This window comes from Zalophus californianus, chromosome 3, assembly GCF_009762305.2.
Source record: "Zalophus californianus isolate mZalCal1 chromosome 3, mZalCal1.pri.v2, whole genome shotgun sequence".
In the NCBI taxonomy this organism is placed as follows: domain Eukaryota; kingdom Metazoa; phylum Chordata; class Mammalia; order Carnivora; family Otariidae; genus Zalophus; species Zalophus californianus.
This window is the reverse complement of record NC_045597.1, coordinates 156958553-156980397: the sequence shown is the minus strand read 5'-3', so window position 1 is coordinate 156980397 and position 21845 is coordinate 156958553. Positions and strand designations below refer to the sequence as shown.

At 37.3% G+C, this 21845-nt stretch overlaps 1 protein-coding gene across 1 annotated transcript in view; it reads right to left on the bottom strand.

The window, feature by feature from the left end:
- Positions 1 to 21332, bottom strand: part of CCDC150 (coiled-coil domain containing 150) — a 76730-nt gene extending 55398 nt beyond the window's left edge. The window contains 8 exon segments of the mRNA XM_035726912.1: positions 584 to 627; positions 3255 to 3384; positions 4485 to 4601; positions 9356 to 9424; positions 12480 to 12658; positions 12780 to 13000; positions 14272 to 14435; positions 21135 to 21332. Coding sequence (XP_035582805.1) covers positions 584 to 627; positions 3255 to 3384; positions 4485 to 4601; positions 9356 to 9424; positions 12480 to 12658; positions 12780 to 13000; positions 14272 to 14435; positions 21135 to 21146 — 936 coding nt within the window. The 5' untranslated portion in view covers positions 21147 to 21332.
- Positions 21333 to 21845: the final 513 nt, after the last annotated feature.

The following is a 21845-nucleotide window of genomic DNA, read 5'->3' as shown; positions in this document are numbered from 1 at the left end:
ATCTCAAGGCTTAAAGTAAACATCACCTACTACAGGATTAGATAGAACCCAGAAAAATTATTCCAAACAGGATCTACACATTAAGGTTGATTTAGAAATGTATTAAGATATAAATGTGGTAATAGTTCTTTTTTTCATTTTTTATTGTGGTAAAATATAAACATGAAATTTCCCATTTTAATCATTTCTATGTGTACAGTTCACTTAAGAATATTTAAGTGTTAAGTTCAGTGGCACTAAGTATATTCACATTGTTGTGCAACCATCACTACCAAAAAGTAGTTATTTCTTATATTTCATAAAAACTTTTTTATAACAATTATTTTGCAATAAGGATAAAATGCAAATTAAGTCTCATAATTTTTGCTAATTCATCTTTTTTTCAAACCACAATAACCTGCCTGAAATGATTTCCTAATACCCAGTTGACAACAGGTCTGAATATACAACTCATTTACACTGCAACTTTTTCCTAATAAAGGCTCCAGGAGAATAAGAACAATTGTAAACCAACACGAGTGAGGAAATATTACTTAGTGAGAGAGGAAAGAACATCTCTGAACTCTACAGCCTCAAAACTTACCTTATTTTCTTCAACCAACTTGGAAATGAGTTCATCTCTAGAAACTAAAAACAAAGAGTCCACATAACTATGGTAATAATAACTTACTACAGCGACATTGAAATCACACAGTATCTTCTCCCGGAGTAGCTTGTTTTCTTTTTTTCCCCAGTCTGTATGTTGTGTAAATAAGGAGAATGCAAGTATTTCTACCATATTTTTATAGACTGGAAATTAAGTTATGAAATTATCAAGAAAATAGTCCACAGTCACGTGCAATTGTCAATGAGACATATTTTACTCCAGGCATAGAGGCTGATGCATCTGAGGGATTTTAAAGTGGAGAGGCACCTGATCAAAAGCTTTTTGTTAGAATAACAGAGGCTCAGTAAGGAAGGGGATATCAGTTTAGTAGCTGTGCAGTAACCAAAGTATAAACCAATGAAAGCTGGCTCTAAGGGAAGGACACTGAAGATGCAGAGGGAAAACACACTCCAGAAATAACAAGAAGGGAGAACTGTCAGGACTTGGTGGCTGGCTGCTGGGTTAAAGGCAAGAGATGAGTCAAGGAGAATATCTAGGGTCCAGATTTAAGCAATGGAGTGGGTGGCAGACTCTTCAACTAAATAGGGAACACAGGACGGGGAGCAGGCTTGGGGGATAGAATGAGTAAGAATGATTGCAATATTTAAGTATTCACCGTGTGTTTTGAGGTATCTGTAAGGCATCCATATATAGATGTTTAGTTGGCAGTAAGATACCATCTGGAGCTCAGAAAGATGATTTTATGTGGAAAAAAAAAAAAGATTTGAAACCACCCAGAGAGTATATACAGTGAAAATAAAACCAAAGATAGAAACAGGGAACAGTTTGGCATTGTATACCAATAGCCTAAAGTAAACTTTTCTGAGAGTAACGTTTTGGCTTCATGAAAAATGCATAAAGATTTATTAGTTTTGTTTCACTTAAACATTCTAAAGCCAGAAAATTACAAAACACATAAAAACTCACACTTTATGTAGGATATAGTCAGAAAAACTATACTTTTTGAGTATATTAAGTCCAAGACTCATTTCAAATAGAATAAACGCTAATTTAAAATATGTGAAGGATAAAAGATAATTATGTGATCTATTCTAAAAATTCCAGTAATCAAAGTAAGAATGAAAGGAGAGTGTTTATCTTACTTAGGAGAACAATTTCATCACTTTAGTGTGTGTGTACAAAAGTTTATTGCTAATAATTACATTTTTAAATTCATTAAAGCAAATATCTAGAGGCATTCCTTTTATTAATCTAGTTAGCCTAACTGTTGTACCTTAAAGTAATCAAACTGCATGCATGTAAAGAGTCTGTTACTCAATATGAAGCATATAGTTGGTATTCAGACAGGCTTCCTTTTCCTTATGTTAATTTTAATAAATGTGTAATTTTCATCTTTTAAATAGTCTTCCATATATTCTTTACAAAATTCAAAACTAAAGCATTAATCCAATCAGAAAGTGACATTGAAAAAAATTACTACTATAGTAGAAAGATCTGTGTTTTAGTCCCAGCTATCCTATTTGCCGTAGGTCCTTGGATACAGACCTTTTTATTCTTCTATAGAATGGGGTATATTTTCTTATCTTGCTCACAAGATTATAAGGTCAAATGAGATAATGTGGCAGCACCATAAAATATAACGTGTATTTTTTGTAGCCACACAATCACAGGAAGATGGAAAATTATCTTGAGGCATTATCAGTGAGAACTCCACAGATAATTCACTACTCAACAACTAGAAGGAAAAACTACTTTCTGTTAAAAGCAGAACAAAACACTGACAGATTACTCTTTGCTCCATGCTTTTTATAATTTTCATCTCCCTTTTGGTATTCCCTGCTCTCACTACAGCCAGAGAGCATAGAAGGCACACTGGCAGGAACACCAGAGGTAGAAGATACAGGCTCAGGCATCGCTTTAACTTTGGGAAGTATGGATAGTTTAGCGTGTTACATGCGATCGTTTATGTGAAAGCTCTATGTAAACCATAAAGTGTTACTCATGTGAAGCACTGCACTGTGATCCCTATATTTGATACTGGCTGAAACTGCTTTCCACTTATATATTAACAACAGTAAATACGACAAGGGCTGATGGGTTGGAAGAACCACGACTGAACAACATGGGATCATGACTAGACTCATCCATTTCCTAGCTCAATCACCTGTAAGGACTCTGTATACTCATCTGTAAAATGAGGACATTAAACTCTAAGATAACTTACAACCACCCATTGCTACAAATACAGGTCAATAGAATGGTAACCTGAAAAATGGGAGTCTGACATGATCAACGGTTAGAATCAGGTTAGCAACTATTAAAGGACTTATTTCCTTATTAATATTCTATTATCCAATATTCAATCTAGATTTCTAGAAACCCAATGTTCCCAAGTCCATGAACACTTAAATAAACCTGAGAAAAAATTTAAATACAGAATAGTTTACAGTTAAGAGGATCAAATTCTATTTTATTACTTTTTTTTTTCAGTGCCACAGACAAAAAGGCAATCAACAATTTTTTACATTTGGTCCTGTGGTAAATCTCAGTAACAATAACCTCTTCAAGAACTTCGGATCTTAAGAGTTTTTGCATGAAATCTCAAAAAAACTAACAGAAATGTAATTTCTAGCATCTATTTTCATACTTAGATCAGACTTGAGCTGTGAGATAGAAGTCTCCAAATCTCCTTTTTTCTGTTGCTCCTGTGCCAGTAGTTCTTGGGTGGTCTGCATAGACCTGCGTAGGGCAATGCAGTTTTGCTGCAAGATCTGCACCTGAAATGTGTAAGAAAAATTCCTTTCTGTAAGGTAAAGATTTCTACCAAACTACCTCAGAGCACAGGTGTAAGGCAGATTTTCTGATCTTAACATCACTGAAGGGAGAAGGGGAGTTTCTATGTTAAAGATTTCAGCAGGGTGCAGTGTTTTACAGTAGGGCTGTCCGACAGAACTTTCTATACACTCTCCAACACAACATGCACCAGGCACAAGTAACTGCTGAGCACTTGAAGTGTGTCCAGAGTGGGTGAGAAATTGAATTTTTAATTTTATTTAATTTTAACTAATTTAAATTTAAATAGCTATATGTGGCTAGTAGCCACTATATTGGTAGTGCAAGTTATAGCAATAAAGGATCATTTACAAATTCCTCAAGTAGGGGCATCTGGGTGGCTCAGTAGGTTAAATGGCTGCCTTTGGCTCAGGTCATGATCCCAGAGTCCTGGGATCGAGCCCTGCATCGGGCTCCCTGCTCAGTGGGGAGCCTGCTTCTCCTTCTCCCTCTGCTGCTCCCCCTGCTTGTGCTCTCTAATAAATAAAATCTGAAAAAAAAAAAAAAAAGAATGGAAAGAGGTTAAAAAACAGCAGTTGTATAAATTTAAAAAAAATTTTTATAATAAAAAAGTGGGGGGGGGGGACACCTGGGTGGCTCAGGTGCTTAAGCAGCTGCTTTTAGCTCAGGTCATGATCCCAGGGTCCTGGGATTGAGCCCCACATCGGGCTCCCCGCTTGGTGGGAAACCTGCTTCTCCCTCGCCCTCTGCCTGCAGCTCCCCCTGCTTGTGCTCTCTGTCAAATAAATAAAGTCTTAAAAAAAAAAGTCCTTAAGTAAAATCTTTTTTATAATTTTATTATGAAGGACAGCCATTGGTTAAAATAAAGATTATGTAATCCAAATACAGGTATTAGAATTTGGAACTACTAATTGCCTTGAATACTTAGAACTGAATAGTCTAAGTTACATGTAGGTATTTCAAATAATACTACAGGCAAAAATTTAATAAATCTAGAGAAAATTAGCAAAACTAAAGACTTATAGGTAAAATATCAGCTTTCTTTTTGGTTTCACTTCCTTGACATAAGGAAAGAAAAATCTACCTGTTTCCGTTCCACCTCCACTGTTGATTCCATTTCTTGTATTTTGAACAGCATGGCTGATGCAGATTTCTCAAGAGATTCCTTCAGGTGCTTCTCCTGAGACAGTTGTCTCCTTAGCTACAGAACAAATTGCAGTTAGGCAAGACCAAGGGAACATCACAGCAGTTTGCCAAAGATCAAACTCACCATGAAAACTTTACCAGACATGCCATCTCACTCCCAAACGTTCTTCATTCATTAATGACTACTCAGAAACAAGCTTGTGTTTCTCCCTAAGGGATAAACTACTAAGAAACGAAGAGTCAAATCTGTTGCCCTTGTCTTCCCATTGTGTAATTCTTTTTTTCCAAATTGTGGGTCAAGATGTGTTAGTAAGTTGCAAGCAGCACTTTCAAAAGGGGAAAAAAAATATCAGAGCACAGAGCATGTAATAAAGAAGTAGGTAAGTAAGGCTTCATGAAATGTTTGTGTATATTATTTATGTATGGTGTTACAGTATAAAATGTATGTCTCAATAGACTTGTCAAAAAGAAGGTTGAAAAACACTAATATCACACCTTAGTATATACTTTCTGAATTTTCTGACTTTTACTTTTAACTTTTTCCATATTTGATTACTTCATCTCCCTATTTTTTTTTAAATATTTTTTATCCCATAGGATTATAAACATACCCTTGAAAGCTGTTCCAATTCTGTTTTGGAATTTAAAGGTCTAAAGAAATAATGAAGCAACTGTTAAGTAGTCAATAAAACTACCACTCAAGAATTGGGGTACACTAACCTTGTTTCTCTCAATAAATGATGATGAGTTAGATAAAGATATAAAAAAGAATCTCTTTTCTCATGCGGTAAAGAGATCCTTTCAAACTTACATGGGAATTGCAGAATGCTATTCCTTTTATGAAGTGATGTTAAGTTGAAAGAAATTCTGCTTTTTAAGCCCCAGTGAAGATGACCTAAGAGTACACTTTATAGCTCTTTTCCTAAATTGTACATATATGTTTTACATGTGTCTTCTCTGGATGATTTATTTTATGTTTAAATACTTTTTAAAACATTGAAAGACATGAAAAGTGTGTTGGCATGAAACTGTTACATGACAGCCCATTTTGCAAATGTTCTATAGTATTCTTAATCATACCCCTAATAACAAACATTTAGGTTTTTCCAATTTTTGACTATTCTAAATATTGTTCTGCTGAACATGCCTGTGAATAAATCTTTCTTTGCATTTCTATTTCCTTAGGATAGATTCCTACAAGAGGAATCATTAGGTTAAAGGTTTAATAATGTTTAGACTTTTGATAAATTTGTTATATAATTTTCCTTCCAATTTTAGCCTATCAGTAGTATTAGAATAAATCCCATCAGTACTATGTATTGTTGTTTTCTTAAATCTTTGCTAATCTAATAAATTAAAAATAACATCTTGACAGCTTTTCATTTCTTTGGTTACTAGTGAGATTCAACATTTTCTCATATGGTTATTAGCTCTGTATATTTTCTGAGCTATTATATATTTTTTGAAATGTTAGTTGACCACTGTTTTTTGGGGGGAGGTTGTTTTTTGTTTTTAGTCAATTTTAAGTTCTTTAAAAGGAAAGATTGTTAACTCTATCTAGTTTTGCTAGGTTTTACTAGTTTTGCTTTTTGCCCCCCCTTTCTTTACATGTAGGATTTTTAATTCTTATGTGTTCAAATCTATTGAACTTTTTATAATTCTATTCCTTCATTTCAAGTTTAGAAATTCCTTCCTCATTCTTCCTCATCATTTTAAGTATTACAATCTTATTTAAGGATGAACCACAGTTTTTACTTTTGGCTAATACTAACTACAGTATCAGATTATAATTATTTTTTTTTAAAGATTTTATTTGACAGAGAGAAACACAGTGAGAGAGGGAACACAAGCAGGAGGAGTGAGAGAGGGAGAAGCAGGCTTCCCGCGGAGCAGGGAGCCTGATTCGGTCCTCGAGGACCGAATGACCTGAGCTGAAGGCAGATGCTTTACGACTGAGCCACCCAGGCACCCCATCAGATTATAATTACTTTGTAATACAGAGTAGCTTACTATATTTTTCTAAGCTCTGGATCAAATTATATAGTATAATGTATTCGAGATACTATTTAAGTCCTTTATAGAGGAATCTTTGATAATTATACTCCTGAGGTATTAATTCTGAAGTATTATTAAAAGCAACCAGTTTATGTTTTATGTTTATCAGAACCAGATTCTACATATATTTCTTACCTCTTAGGAAGATGTATACCACATTTATTCTGTTTTTATACAGCCCCCTATATGGGCTGAATTGTATTCCCCAAAAATATTACGCTGAAGCTCTAACCCCAGTATCTCAAAATATGACTGTATTTGGAGATAGGGCCTTTAAAGAGGTAATAAACGGTAAGGATGCTGTTGGGGTGGGTCCTAACCCAACCCGAATGGTGTCCTTGTAAGAGAAGGAAACAGGGATACACGAAGATACCAGGGATGTGCAACACACAAAGCAAAGACCACGTGAGGACCATGTGAAAGCAGCCATCTACAAGTCAAGTAGAGAAGCCTCAGGAGAAAAAAATCTGCTGACATCTTGATCTTGGACTTCAAATCACCAGAAATATAAGAAGTTTATGTTATTTAAGCCACCCAGTCTGTGGTACTTTGTTACTGTAGCCCTAGCAAACTAATACATCCTTCCTGCTTGAATACCAAAATGCATTTTGACAAGGACAGTCCTTCTAAGGATCCTTGACAGGGTTAAATAAAAAATTCAAGATTTTATCACAGCACTCAGAATTAAGACTTTCCTAATAAAGATTAATGATAAATGGTAATCACTGATAGTCTTTTAAACAAATGGTGCTGAAACAACTGGACACACACACACACACACACACACAAAGAATCTAGATACAGACCTCACATCATTAATTTGAAATGTATCATTTAAATTTAAAATGCAAAACTATAAGGCTTCTAAAAATAACACAGGAGAAAAATCTCGGTGATGTTGGGTTTGGTGATGACTTATAACACCAAAAGTACAATTCCTGAAAGAAAAAATTAGTAAGTTGGACTTCATTAAAATTAAAAGCTTCTGCTCTGCAAACGATAAGCTACAGAATGGAGAAAGAAATTGCAAAACACATATTTGATTAAGGACTAGTATCCAAAAATATACAAAGAACTCTTACAACTCAACATAAGAAAACAAACAATCCAATTACAAAATAAGCATAAGATCTAACAGACACCTCACCAAATGAGATATACAGATGGTAAATAAGCATATAAAAAGATATTCAATATCATGTCATTAGGGAATTATAATTAAAACAAGATACCACTACACACATATTAGAATGGCAAAAATTCAAAACAATGACAAGACACCATGGTGATGAGAATGTGGAGCAACAGGAACTCATTCATTGTTGGTATGAATGCAAAATGGTACAGCCATTTTTTAAGACAGGTTGGCAGTTTCTTACAAAGGTAAACAAAAGCTTACCAGATGATCCAGCAATTGTGCTCTAGGTATTTATCCAAATGAGTAGATAACATGTCCACACAAAAACCTGCATATGAATGTTTATAGCAGCTTTATTCACAATTGCCAAAACTCAGAAGCAACCAAGATGTTCTTCAGTAGATGAATGGATAAACAAACTGTGGTACATCCATACAACTGGAATATTGTTTAGCAATAAAATGAGTTACCACACCATGACAAGGCTTGGAGGTATGTTAAATGCATATGCTAAGTGAAAGAAGCCAGTCCAAAACAACCACACACTGAATCATTCCAACTATAACAAAACTACAGAGTGAAAAGATCAGTGGTTGCCAGGGGCTCAGGAAGGGAGGGGGGATGGGTATATGGAGCACAGAGCATTTTTAGGGCAGTGATACTATTCTGTAAGATAATGTAATGAACAAAGGGTGAATCTTAATATAAACTGTGGACTTTAGCTAATAATGATTTATCAATTTATTTATGAACAATACTAGTTCATCAAATTTAACAAATGTACCACACTAATATAATAGGGGAAACTGGAGGGATGGGGAGAGCAGGTTTAGGAGAACTGTTTTCTGTGCAATTTTTCTATAAATGCAAAACTTCTCTAAAAAAAAATAGTCTACTAAAAAAATACATGAAATGTAATACATTCTAACTATGAAAAATCATGCTTTTATCAGTAGCTACTGGCAAATAAGTACATGAGAGAATTTTCCAGATAGCTATACTTAACACCTTAAGCACTAAAAATTGTAACTTAAAGAAGTAATTTTGCATGAGAATTTTCTTTAAAAGTATATCTATTTCTTGGTATTTTAAATATAATTTGGATCCTTTTGATTTGGATAAACATCAATGATTACTCTGTCAGGGAATATTGAGGTTTTTAGGTCAGAGTGTGTTGGATTACTAATTCTCCTGACTCTTACACTGTTTTCAGCTGCCAATTTTTAGTCCAGCAACTTTTAGTAGCCACCTACTTCACAAATCCCAATCTGTTATCTACTAAAACTTAGGCTGAAACTTAAACACAACTTTAGTTTAAAAGGTCTTTGGATGAATGTGTTCACTTAGCTCTAGCATATGAATTTCGTGGTACCTATTTTCCTTCTTGGCTCACAAAGCACTTAGTTTATTTCTGGTTGTAGGGCCATACTGAGGCAAAAGGAACTCTTAATGTCAAATAAGCGTAGCCACTTCCACTTGAATTTCACATGGCATATTTTTAAAATCTTCCTACTCCACAGTAACATATTTTTTCTTGAAAGTTTTTCACTCTTTCTACTTTCTTGACTTCCCCTCAGCAATTCCAGTGCCCCCTCCAGAACCTCTTTTTATCTTACCTCCTGAATTTTCAGGTTCATTTTACGTTTTGTGGTCTTCAATTCCTCTTCAATAATGGCTGCATTATTCTAAAAGTACAAGGGGAGAAGGTTCTAAATAATCTGAAATGAAGGAAGAAACTGTCTATAGGCACATCAGTCTAAATCTAGACTTTTTTCTAGCAACCTATATATGCTATTATGAATATGGTTATAAATACTTCTTATTGTGTCTAAAATAATTATTACAATGAGATATTTAAAAAGAAAGTTATTTTACCACTTTGATTCATGACTTCTATTATTTTCCATTTTTCTTTTTTTAAAAAGATTTATTTTAAGGAACTATTGCGACTTCGTCAAGACAAAAAGCCTTTGCACAGCAAAAACAGTCAACAAAACCAAAAGGCAACCGACAGAATGGGAGAAGATATCTGCCAAACACACAAAAATCAAATAATCCAGTCAAGAAATGGGCAGAAGACACGAACAGACATTTTTCCAAAGACATACAAATGGCCCACAGACACATGAAAAGATGCTCAACATCACCCAGCATCAGGGAACTACAAATCAAAACCATAATGAGATATCACCTCACACCAGTCAGAATGGCTAAAATTAACAAGTCAGGAAACAACAAATATTGGCAAGGATGTGGAGAACCTTGCCAGATGGGAACCCTCTTACACTGTTGGTGGGAATGCAAACTGCTGCAGCCACTGTGGAAAACAGTATGGAGGTTCCTCATAATGTTAACACTAGAGCTACCCTACGACCCAGCAATTACACTACTAGGTATTTATGCCAAAAGATACAAATGTAGTGATCCAAAGGAGTACCTGCACTCCAATGTTTATAGCAACAATGTCCACAATAGCCAAACTATGGAAAGAGCCCAGATGTCCATCAACAGATGAATGGATAAAGATGTGCTATAGGGGCGCCTGTGTGGCTCAGTCGTTAAGTGTCTGCCTTCAGCTCAGGTCATGATCCTAGGGTCCTGAGATTGAGCCCTGGGTTGGGCTCCCTGCTCTGCGGGAAACCTGCTTCTCCCTCTCCCATTCCCCCTGCTGTGTTCTCTCTCTCTTGCCGTGTCTGTCAAATAAATAAAATCTTAAAAAAAAAAATGTGCTACACACACACACACACACACACACACACACACACACACACACACACACAATGGAATATTACACAGCCTTCAAAAAAGTGAAGTCTTGCCATATGCAATGAAGAGGATGGAACTAGAGGGTATTATGCTAAGCGAAATAAGTCAGAGAAAGACAATCATATGATCTCACTCATATGCGTAATTTAAGAAACAAAACAGATGAACGTAAGGGAAGGGAGGGAAAAATAAAGTAAGATGAAATCAGAGAGGGAGACAAACCATAAGAGACTCTTAGCTATAGGAAACAAACTGAGGGTTGCTGGAGGGAAGATGGGTAGGGTGATGCACTGGGTGTTACATACAACTGACGAATCACTGAACTCTACCTCTGAAACTAATAATACACTATATGTTAATTAATTGAATTTATATTAAAAAAGAAAAAAAAGGAAAAAAGATGAGAGAGAGAGAGAGAATGAATGTGCAAGTTGGTGGAGGGGCAGAGCGAGAGAATCTTCAAGCAAACCACCCCCCTACCCCAGCACAGAACCCCAGGCAGGGCTCAATCTCACAACCCATGAGATCATGACCTGAGCTGAAACCAAGAGTCAGACACTTGACTGAGCCACCAAGGGACCCCAAACACATTCATTTTGTAAGTAAAGTTCAATGAGAGAACCTGGTAATTGACAGAACTTTTTCTTACAGAGTGTGTATATGTGTGTATATATATATATATATATATATATATATATATATATATATTTAAGTATTCAATCTCTTCTTGCCTCAAATATTATCCATGCTTAGGAGCTGAGGATCAAAAATACAGCTTTCACTATTTATTCTCTTTTCTATCACTGTTAACGGCACCCCAATCCAAGATGTAAAGCCTCAGTCATCTTTGCCTTCTTTCCTATACTCAGCTCCTGTCCAGTAGCATATTCTAGCATATCTTTCTTCATAAAACATCCCTCTTTCTTTTCAAAATGCCACCCTAAGTCAGACCTAATAAGGCTTGTGGCTCAAATCATGCAATGGACTCCTAATTGGTTTCCCCAAACTCTACACCACTGCCAGATTAATTTTCTTATTTTCGTTATGTCAGTTCCTTATCAAAAATGATAATCACCCCCAAAGTATCAAGCCTAACTACTGATTATTCTTGATTTTGAAATCCTCTATAATGTGATCCCTCACTAATGTCCAATTTATTTGCCCCCACAGTCCCCAAAATCCTCACTCCTCTCAGGCTAGTTTAGGCATTTCCTCTAACGGTATCAGTGGAAAGATCTAAGTTCAAAGCTGGGTAACAGGAAGAAAACAGGGGAAGTGTCATCTTAGAGAAATCAGTTCTCTCTGGGGCCCAATGCTCTTATTACTAAAATGGGGACAGTATCATCCTGTCATGAGGTTTTTCAAAAATTAAACAAAATAACATGTTGACCATCTATTATACTGCCTGGCCCTTGAAGGGAGAATGAAATTGTCAGTTTATTATTCTACTCTATATTCTTTCCTGCCTCTGTGTGTACTCCTTGAAATGTCCTCACCTCTCTACTTCGCCTTCTACAAAATTCAGCTCATGTCTTATCTCTTTCTTGATGCCTACCCTAATCTACTCTAGGTAGATAGAGCATACGCACCCTCTCAAACCCACCTGAACACAAAACACTCATCAATACTCCCTTACTGTCCTACACTGTTCTTTAGCACTTCCCACGCCCTTGTTTTCTCTGTTCAGTTTTTCATGCTATCCCTTGTTCCCCCAGCTAGCATATAAGCTCTTGGAAGAGCAGAGACTCTACCTTATACCTTTGGACTCCCACTCTCATGCATACAGGGTAAGGGCTCTATAACACCACATTACTGAGAGTACACAATAGTTTAGGTTATCAATGTAGGTAACTTTGAAATGTCAAGAATCCTCACATCATATCACCCAATTTTAAAAGTCAATTTTATGGGTCTGTTGCCTCCTCCAGTTAACAGATAACAGTGAATCTGTATTTCAGAAATCTGGATTCAAACCTTTGTCTCTGAGGCAATCTCCAGGGTGGCAGTCAACCTTTGCACTTCTTCTTGTGCCTTGTCTTCTTCCTCTTTTACATCTCTTAGTTGCTGGCGCAAATTCATCACTTCAAGATGCAACAGCTTCAGGTCCTTGGAATGCTCCTCCTGTATTGCATTCAGTCGATCCTTCAGAAAAGCTACCCAACAGCACAGGAGGGTCATGGAGCAGTTGAAAGAAGGTCAGGAAAGGAAAAGAATCATAAACTCATTAAGCACCCATATAGGACCAAATTTCTGATGATTCTCTTCTCTCTGTACCTGTTTTCTGTGGATTCAAATCCTTTTCGGTTTGCAGACGAAAGATGTTCATCTTCAAGGACTGGATGAGGCTTTCCAGATGGCACATTCGATTTACCAGAAACTCACAGTTCTTCCATAGAATATCTGGTTTTCCTGAACAAAACATTTCATTCTGGATGGGACTAATGATATTCTGGTTCACAGGCTCTTCTAAACATTTTGGAGTCTCCAGTTGGCCTCTGGACAAAGATTCCAATTTAACAACATTATGCAATGCAATGTGTACTACGGTAATCCCAACCATCAGGTCATTTCTACCAAGAATAAAAATTAGATTCCTTAGTTAAGCATCTGTTAGTTCTCCAAATTTAAATATAGAGAGCACCATTAGGTAAAGAGAATGAGACTAATGTCAGATGGATAAAGACCACTGACTTTATAACGGTTTTTTCTTTTAATGTGAATTTTTTGTAAAGTTTTATGTGGTACATAAAACATGTTAAATGCTAAATCTATAATTATAAAGAATTAAAGTTAGCATGGAGTAAATATATTCACATATTTTTAGAAAATTTTTAAACAAGGTCATAATAAAAACATTCCTACTTTATTCTAACTTACTCAGCATCTATACAAATTTAATCTCTAACTACTGAAGAATTATTCATTCTATGGGTGCTATAATACCAACTATAATAATTTTAGGTTTTCATGAGAGACACTAAAGAAATATATTGTAATCTTAAAGAAAATCACACCAGCAAATTTAATATTGGCTGCTTAAGCACCCAGATTCCATAGGCCATTAATAATCCAACTTTTAGTGGCAATACCTTCTTTAGCCAAGGGAAAAAAAAGGTGGGTTGTTTTTTTTTTGAGTACCTCATTCTAAATTATGAAATTTCTTTTAAGATTTAAAACCTTTCTTTTAATTTACAATAAGTCTGGGGAAAGAAAATGAAGACCATATCAATGGCATGAATCAAGTTTAGATGTTCACCTTAACTAATATCAAAGTCTATTTTTGATTTAAAAAATACAAACTAAATTTTTTCTAATTATACAAAAATTCCATATTTGTTTTCAATCAAGTTTTGAAGGTGAACAGTTTGTGCACCTAATTAGCACATTTTTAAAATTTTATTTTATTTTATTTGAATTCAGTTAATTAACATATAGTGTATTATTAGTTTCAGAGGTAGAGTTCAGGGATTCAGTTACCTATAAGAACCAGTGCTCATTATATCACGGATTCTCCTTAATGCCTATCATCCAGTTACCCCAACCCCGACCCACCTCCTCACTTTAAATAAATATCTGTTCAGGGGAATAGTGGTAGTAGCTCTATTACAGGAGGACAACTCTATCTCGCAAATATTTTCTAATTAATGTCCAAATGGAAACTTTCTTCTCAATTCTTTTATAAATACCTATATTTCATCTGCCAAACCGCCTGTATTACGACTCCTAAGAATTCTTACAAAGATCTAGTTCATTTTCCATTTGTTACCTTTTTTCACCAAAGTCCAACATTATTAGGTCATCCCTCAGAGAACTGGTCTGTTCCTCAACTATTCTCATCCTTTCCTGAAGTACCGTGAATGTTTCAGAAGCTGTAGCATTGATGTGGGTTGGAGAGAGGACCGGTCTGGACACTGTAGTTTCCATATGCACCTGAGATTAAAGTCACAATATTGGTATAGTAGGTTCTATTATGGTTCAAAATAATCACTGTCCTTTCTTGTGGGAGAATTACACATCCCTGTTCTGTTGAGATCAGGAATAGCCATGTGTCTTGCTTTGGTCAATTTAATGTGGGTGGAAACTTTAAGAGCCAACTTGTCATTCATCATCTCCTTCTTTCTCCCCTCCATGAGATGAGCAACAACCCAGATAGGGCTGGCTTAGTGTGCCAAGAATCCCACAGTGAAGAAGACATGAAGCAGAGCTATGGCTTGTCCATGACATCCAGTGTGAGTGGGCAATAAACTTATGTTGCTATAAGCCACTGAGATTGTTGAGTAGTTTTGTTATTTCATCATAATCTAGTCTATCTATCTGCTAATATTAGACACATACTAGGACCTATGACTTGGCTAAGGGAATTATTACTTCTTTCATTACTAGCCATCATCATTTTAACATATTATAACCAACCTTTCAGAAAAACATTCTATACTTAGATTTCTGAGCACTTGTTATAAGATAAATTTACCAACTACATTGAAACGGTGATTTTAAAAAATAATTTGCAAACTTAACTTCATAGCCTAGCAAAGACTCTTCTATAGCTATGGACATAAAATTTCCAGACTTCTCTTCTTTCCTAATATTTTGAAATATTAGTGACAGAATTAGGCAGAATTAGCATAGAAGCAGTCCCAACATATAGATGAATCATGGACTCAAAGTTCAATGACAAGGTCATTGGGGAAAGAAATTTTAAGGACATTTTCCTGCAACTCCAACCTGTATAGACATTTCTATACTAACCAGACTGTAAACCTTAACAATTACTATCAACAGTGATCCCATGGAAATGTTCACAAAGATCCCACTTTGGATATTAGGAACACATCTTTTCTCCCTCCCCCCTTGCTGTGTAATCAGAATCTCTCTTCCCCTCGCCTCCCAGGCAGTGGAAGTGGTGACTACCTCAGGTCCAAGTAATTGATAGTCTCCATCACTCAAGGCAAGAATTAAAGAAGTGGGAACACTGATGGCAGGATTTAAGGGGGTAAGAAGCATGATGGGGGGCAGTGAAAAGACTGAGTTTCTTGCCAATATCAAGAACATTTCTTTACCTTTTTTTTTTTTAAGATTTACTTATTTCTTTGACAGACAGACACAGCGAGAGAGGCAACACAAGCAGGCGGCCCGCCAAGCAGGGAGCCCAATGCGGGGCTCAATCCCAGGACCCTGAGACCATGACCTGAGCCGAAGGCAGATGCTTAACGACTGAGCCACCCAGGCACCCCGAACATTTCTTCATCTTGAAATAGCTCTCCAATCACCTTTTATCTCCCCATTCCCAGAGAATGGTCTAGTCTTTTTTTTTTTAACTTTACTGAGGAGTAATTGATTATAATTTTATTTAAAGTGTACAATGTGATGATTTGATATACATATACACTGTAGAATGGTTACCAAGATCAAGATAATTAACACATTCATCACCCCACATAGATAACATAGTTAACTTTGTGTGTGTTGTGTGTGTGATCTACTCTCACAACTTTCAACTATACAACATATTACTATGTTACCATGCTGTACATTAGATCCTCAGAACTTATTTGAAAAGGTAACCTACAGAATCGTAGTAAATAATTGCATACCACAGATTTGATAAGCAATTAATGTCCAAAATATATAAAGAACTCATATAACTCAATAGCAAAAATGCAAAGAAACTAATTAAAAAAAAAATAAGCAGAGGATCTTAACATTTTCTCCAAAGACGACAAAGAGATGGCCAATAGATAAATTAAAAGGTGCTCAACATCACTAATCACCAGGGAAATGCAAATCAAAACCACAATGAAATATCACCTCACATGGTGCCTGGGTGGCTTAGTTGGTTGAGTGACTGCCTTTGGCTCAGGTCATGATCCTGGAGTCCCGGGATCGAGTCCTGCATCAGGCTTCCTGCTCAGCAGGGAGTCTGCTTCTCCCTCTGACCTTTCCCCCTCTCATGTGCTCTCTCTCTCTCATTCTCTCTCTCAAATAAATAAAATCTTTAAAAAAAAAAAAAAAGAAATATCACCTCACACCTGTTAGGATAGCTATTATCAAAAAGATAGCAAATGTTGGTGAAGATGTGGAGAAAAGTGAACCCTCATACACTGTTGGTGGGAATATAAAATGGTACAGCCATTTATGGAAAACAGTATGGAAGTTCTTCAAAAAATTAAAAATATAACTATCATATGATCCAGCAATCCCACTCCTTTGTATATATACAAAGGAATCAAAGACAGGATTTTGAAGAAGTATCTGCTCACTCATGTTCAGTGCATCATTATTCACCATAGCCAATATAAACAACCTAAATGTCATTCACCAGATGAATGGATAAAAAGTGATTTATATATATATACATATATTATATATATATACATATATATAATATATATAATAAAATATATTATTCAGCCATAAAAAGAAAGAAAATTCTGCCACTGACAACATTGATGAATCTAGAGGGCATTATACTATGTGAGATGAACCACACAGAGCAAGAAAAATATTGTCTGATATCATTTATATGTGGAATTAAAAAAAAAGGTTGATTTCATAGAAACAGAATAGAATGAGGTGGAGGGAAGGGGAAATTGAATGATGTAGATCAAAGAGTACAAATTTTCTTTTTACTCTTATGTTAGTGCTTCTGACCAGGATTTCTCTCTTTTATTCTATGAAACAGAAAGCATTTCTGACCCATATAATTTGAATTTGTTAAAAGATTTTCTGTTAATGATCAGCTTAAGGACATGGGGGCAAAGAAGCTATTATTAATTTCCTTCCATGCTTTTAAAATTTCCTGAAGAGAAAGACAAAGGTATATATAGACAGTAACAGAGTCTTTGGATCTACAAAGATTTGAAGTAAGTTTCAACCATGTTTCTGAAAAAAAAAGCCAGATTTGGAGACTCCTGCTCGTGTTACCACATGTACCAGCATAGTGTTCCTCAGGTAATAGAGGGAAGAACCTCCGTGAAACCAGGGTTAGGGTTGGGGGAACCACCAATAGTGTGGGTGGGGAGAAAATGGAAGGGTAACAACAGAGAAACACCACATGGATTTACCCTCCATTCCATTTTCTATCACCTGCTGTCTTGTTACTGCCACCTAGAAATAAAACAGGCTTGAAGTGGGGAGAAAATGTAAAGTGTTTAACAAGGTTTGGGGTAGACAGAGTTGACTCCTTTATTCTCTCTATAAAAGAAGCTGAAGAGTTCATGTCCCCAGCCTCCCTTGCAGCTGGCACAGCCATGTGACACATTCTGGCCAATGAGACTTTAGGCAAAAAGTCTGCAAGGAGCTTCTGAGAAGGCTTTTGTTTTTCTGATAGAAAAAACTGAAATGATGGCGCTGGTCTTTACTTCCCCGTATGAGGCCCAGAGCTCTGAGAGTTCTCTTTTAGTCAGCCATGCAGTGCCTCACTTTTAGATACAGAGAGCCAGGGATCACCAGCATCTGAGAAATACAAGGAAAAGGCCAGAGAAGTTCAGATTAACCTGATTTTTTTTGGGGGGGGGGGGGAGCCCAAAACTAGCAACATCCAACCTCTGCTTACTTGAGAAAAATAAGCTTTTGCCTTTTGTGTTAGTCATGTTTTTCTGTTGCTTGCAGCAAAAACATTCCTGAAACACAGTAACCCCAGGCAATAGTTGGTGGAGAAACAAGTAGAAGGGTTGGTAAAAGAAAGGACAAATACTACCGGAGATGTGAGGGAGGACAATTTCCCTGGCAACTTGTTAGGCTGATTATAATATAAAGGATGGCCTCTATTAATTTATATCAAAAGCCAAGCATAAAATACTAATACAAACATTAGTCCATTTTGGGGAAAAAATACAGAAAATGGAATACAAGTTTCCCACATATTTTGAATGGGATACAGATTCCCATCTAAAATTTTTTCATGTAGGGGCGCCTGGGTGGCTCAGTCGTTAAGCATCTGCCTTCAGCTCAGGTCGTGATCCCAGGGTCCTGGGATCCAGCCCCACAGTGGGGCTCCCTGCTCAGCGGGAAGTCTGCTTCTCCCTCTCCCACTCCCCCTGCTTTTGTTCCCTCTCTCGCTGTGTCTCTCTCTCTGTCAAATAATAAATAAAATAAAATAAAATTTTTTCATGTATTGTTGAAATGTCACAGTTTTGCTGATATTTTCCTAAGGTACCTATGATATGTATAAGGTGCTCATACTTACTTTACAGTATTGTGTGCACTTTTGGCCATAAAAACAAAATTTAAAACCAATTACATTCTTTTTTTTTTTTAAAGAGAAAGTTTATATATGTTTGAGTAAGAATTTGATTCCCATCATCACTCATGCCTACCTGAACCTGATCTACACTGGAGCCAATTCAGGTTTCTGGAAAGAAAATTCACCCTAAGGAAGGAAAGAGTGAGATGCTTGGGACAGACTGATGTTGGGCAGGGGATAAAGCTTCTAAGTGAACATGGTGGTGTTCTTGAAATATCCTCTTAGTGAATCACGGATGAATATGTGCAAATCATCCAAGAAGTTGATTGGAAAACTAAACAAGCCAATCTACCCTTTGGAGATTAAAAACAGGTCCCAGGATTAACTGAAAACCATTCCTCCACAAACCTCCCCTGCAATGGGAAAAAAAAGAAAAAGAAAAAAGGTCAAGGTCAGGAGACCGGAGGAAGCAAGGAAGGAAGCAATGGTAGATGAATAGCAAGACTAAGACAGCCTTAATATCCACCAGGGAGAGTCCTGGAATACTTGGGAGCCTGTTAAAGGAAGAGTGAGGTAAGTACCTGGGATCCAGTAAATCTGCTGAGTCGGGAGAGATTCTCATTTTCACTGCAGTATACCCTTGCCTGTCCTCCCTCATCTGGCAGGCCCCACACACAGTCCACTGGCCACGTGGCATATCCTCAGAAGCCATAGCTCAAAAGATCGTAGTCTAAGAAGTACAATCTTACAAGAAAAGAATCTAGCTCTAATTGCTAATATTGCAGCAAAGAGGCTATGGCTTGTCTTATGTGTGCTTTGCAGTTTTTGAAAAGATGCAAATATCATTGAACGTAGTCTTGAACCCAAGGCCTGATGCTTGATCGTAACAATAATAAAAATACTAAGATATAAAATTTAGTTTTAAAAAAGTGCATTCATAACTACTTTCATAAATGTATCATCAAATTAATACAATTCTGTTTCTGCATTTAGGGAGAGTATTTCTACCTCACTGAAAGGATGGCATGAATAAGACCAATGTCTTAAGTAATAATACTAGTAAAAGTCAGGTGACTGAATAGTCCAGAAAGAATAAACAGTGAGTAGAAAGATCAGTGAGTACAAAGATCCTTACAAACTCCTTAGAGGTCAGTCTGGCTGGAGAGGAGTAAGTGAAGGAGAGAACTATAGAAGGTGAGGTCAGAAAGTAATAAAGGGACCAGATCACATTAGGTCTTAAAGGCTATTGTAAAGTTTTGGCTTTTACTCTCAGTGACTCTCAGAATCATTGGACTGTGTAGAGCGGAGGAGTGCTGGGATGTAACTTTACCTTTTAACTGGATCACTCTGGATACCCTCCCAGGAGGGTAGGACGAGAACCACAGAGGTAGAAAGACCAGTTGGGAAGTTGCTACAATAATCCAGGCAGGAGGTGCCACTGGCTAGGACCGGGGTGATAGCAAAAGAATAGTAAGAAGTGGTCAGAGTCCAAATGTGTTTTAAAGATTTGGCTTTGCTGATGGATTAGATATGAAATATGAGAACAAGGAAATAATTGGAAGGATGGTGTTGCCATTAATTGAGACAATGGAAGCCTGTCAGGAGAATTAGTTCTAGAGCAAAGATTGAGTTGTTTTGGAAATGTTAAATTTAAAACAGAAAAGATGACCAATACAAGACTGAACTTGTTAATTCGGAGTTCAGGGAAGAAGTGTGGGCTGGCGGTATAAATTTTGGAGTTGTCAACGCACACGCCACTTGTAAAGCCACAAGACTGTCTTAACGGAGAACAGAAAGGATTCAGGGAACTGAGTGTCCCTGGGTGCTCCACTATTAACAAGTTGGGTACATGAGGAGTGTGTGGGTGTTCGAGCTAGACTGAGTTCTCCGAAGTACGGCCAGGTTAATCTCTCCCTATCTTCAGAGCCTAGCACAGTGAATGGGGCACTGTGGCTGGCAAACAAAAGGAAAACTCAACAAAAATTTAACGAACATCTATTCTGTTCTAGCACAAGTGTCAGGTAATGGGAAAACTTCAAAGGACGAATGCATTCTAAAAAGCAGATCGGGGAATATAACTGGTGACAAAAATTAAAACAAAACAAAACAAAACCAACCAACGCGTCGAAATGGCTTTCCTAAGAACCTATAACCTCCAACCTAACATATAAAGAAAAGGTGGTATTGGGGCTTAACTGAAGGCCTTCCCTGGTGGCTATCCTCCGTCCCTCAGCTGCAGCCAGTCCAACGCAAACTTAGCTCCTAAACGGTTTTCACCTGCGTCCAGCGCAGAAGCGCCATAAATCAGGATCCTGGGGTGGGGAGAGCGAGACTAAGCACCGCCAAGAGAAAGAGAGGGCGGCAGGAGGAGATCATGGTGGTTTTGGCTGAGTCGCCAACTTCCCCCGCAGGACCGGCACCCCGTCCACCGCCGGTAGCCTTACCTCACACTCCATCTGTCCGCGGGTAGCTCTACCCCTCAGCAGGCAGGCCGGTTTCCATGGAACTAACACAGCGCTTTAAACCAACCCGCTCCGGCGCGGTAGCTCCTGTACGCAGGCGCAGCCGTGGCAGCGCATGCCGGGAATTGCAGTTTTCCCGGCCCAGGAGGGCCCTCCGCCCGGGGCGGCACCCAGGCCGGAATCCGGCGGCGCGCACGGAACGCGCAACCCCGTGACCCGGATGACGACAGGGCTCCATTGTGCTCATGAGCGAGGCATGGCGGGATATGTAGTTTCCTCCCGCTCGCCTCCCAGATGGTCTTGTCCGCTTTGCGGTTACAGGTCTCACCTGGGTGGACGTGTGGCGTTTGGGGAATTTGGCAAACAAACCCCGCAACGGGAGAGAGTCCATGATTAGAAAATGTTTTTAGTTTTAGGAGGACTAAAGTATCAGGTAACTTTTGAACGATAGGAAAATAACAGATTTCATTAATGAGCATAAGAAATGGTAAAAATACAAAGTTCAAACATTCTTTTCTTTGAAGGAAAAGCCAAGAGCCTCTTCATCCTCGTCCATGATGGCCAGGTGGAGAGTAAAACACATGTTTTCTGCTCTCTTGTCTTTTGTCTCATCAGCATAATATATTTCTTGCCTTCTCGACAGGGAAGTGAATAGGTATTTCTAAATATGCCTGCAAATAGCTAAGAAACAAG